Source organism: Penaeus monodon, chromosome 33, assembly GCF_015228065.2.
Source record: "Penaeus monodon isolate SGIC_2016 chromosome 33, NSTDA_Pmon_1, whole genome shotgun sequence".
Taxonomy (NCBI): domain Eukaryota; kingdom Metazoa; phylum Arthropoda; class Malacostraca; order Decapoda; family Penaeidae; genus Penaeus; species Penaeus monodon.
The window spans coordinates 3,081,197-3,082,057 of record NC_051418.1 but is presented as its reverse complement, the minus strand read 5'-3'; the positions used below and the strand labels follow the sequence as shown (position 1 = coordinate 3,082,057).

Sequence of the window (861 nt, the reverse complement as noted above, 5' to 3'; positions counted from 1 at the left end):
AATGTTTTTCTTCATACTTTTCCTATATTAAAATGTATTTTTCTGTGGTTTGAAACTAAACACTGTTAATTCCCCGACAGTCCAGCTGAGTTGCAGTTCTACCCTAACCTGGCAGCCGTCATGCTCCAGGTGCCCACCTGGTACTTCTTGGTCGACTTCAATAAACTCAGCCAACAGATGAGCAAGAATCTGGCCACAGCCATTCTGCTTGATGGAATCTCCTTCCACGGCCAGACAATCACCGCTTATGTCCTCATGTCTTACGTCAATCCTGTGACTTATAGGTAAGGAGTGGGAAGGATCTTGGTTTTTCTTCTCTATCATCTTTCATCTTTCTTTTTATTTTCTTCTCTATTTTTCTCTTTCCCTTTCTCTTTTTTCTGTCTGTTTTATGTTTGTTTGTTTTTTCTCTCTTTTTCCTCTCTCATCTTTGCTTTCTTTTTTTCTTCTTTGCCCTCTTCTCTTTCTTCTTCTTCTCTTTTCTTGTTGTCTTTCTGCTCATTATTCTTCTTTTTTCTTCTTTGAATTATCTTATTTTTTATTTTTATAGTCTTATTCTTCAGTTCTCTAACATTTTATTCTTATTCATAGTTGTAGCTTTAGATACATCCAATGTCCTGCATGTCTTTATGCCTTTATATATTTCTTGCAGTGTTGCCAATACCACCAAAAGAGCATTCCTGATCTGGCTGTCAGTGCTTCTGTTTGGCAACCCTGTGACCCTGCTGAGTGGCGTGGGGACAGCCGTGGTCATTGCAGGGGTGCTGCTTTATAGCAAGGCTCGGGATTTAGATGCCAGGAGAAGAGAGCAGTTCTCCATAACTCAGGATAAGATGAATAACATCAGATAAAAGTTTATGA

At 39.0% G+C, this 861-nt stretch overlaps 1 protein-coding gene across 3 annotated transcripts in view; it reads left to right on the top strand.

Annotated features, from left to right (window-relative positions):
• LOC119593947 (solute carrier family 35 member E2A-like) overlaps positions 1-855 on the top strand; it is a 16,188-nt gene extending 15,333 nt beyond the window's left edge. For all 3 annotated transcript variants that reach the window (XM_037942970.1, XM_037942969.1, XM_037942968.1), the window contains 2 exons: positions 81-284; positions 653-855. In XM_037942970.1, coding sequence (XP_037798898.1) covers positions 81-284; positions 653-851 — 403 coding nt within the window. In that variant the 3' untranslated portion in view covers positions 852-855. The remainder of the gene's footprint in view (positions 1-80; positions 285-652) is intronic.
• Positions 856-861: the final 6 nt, after the last annotated feature.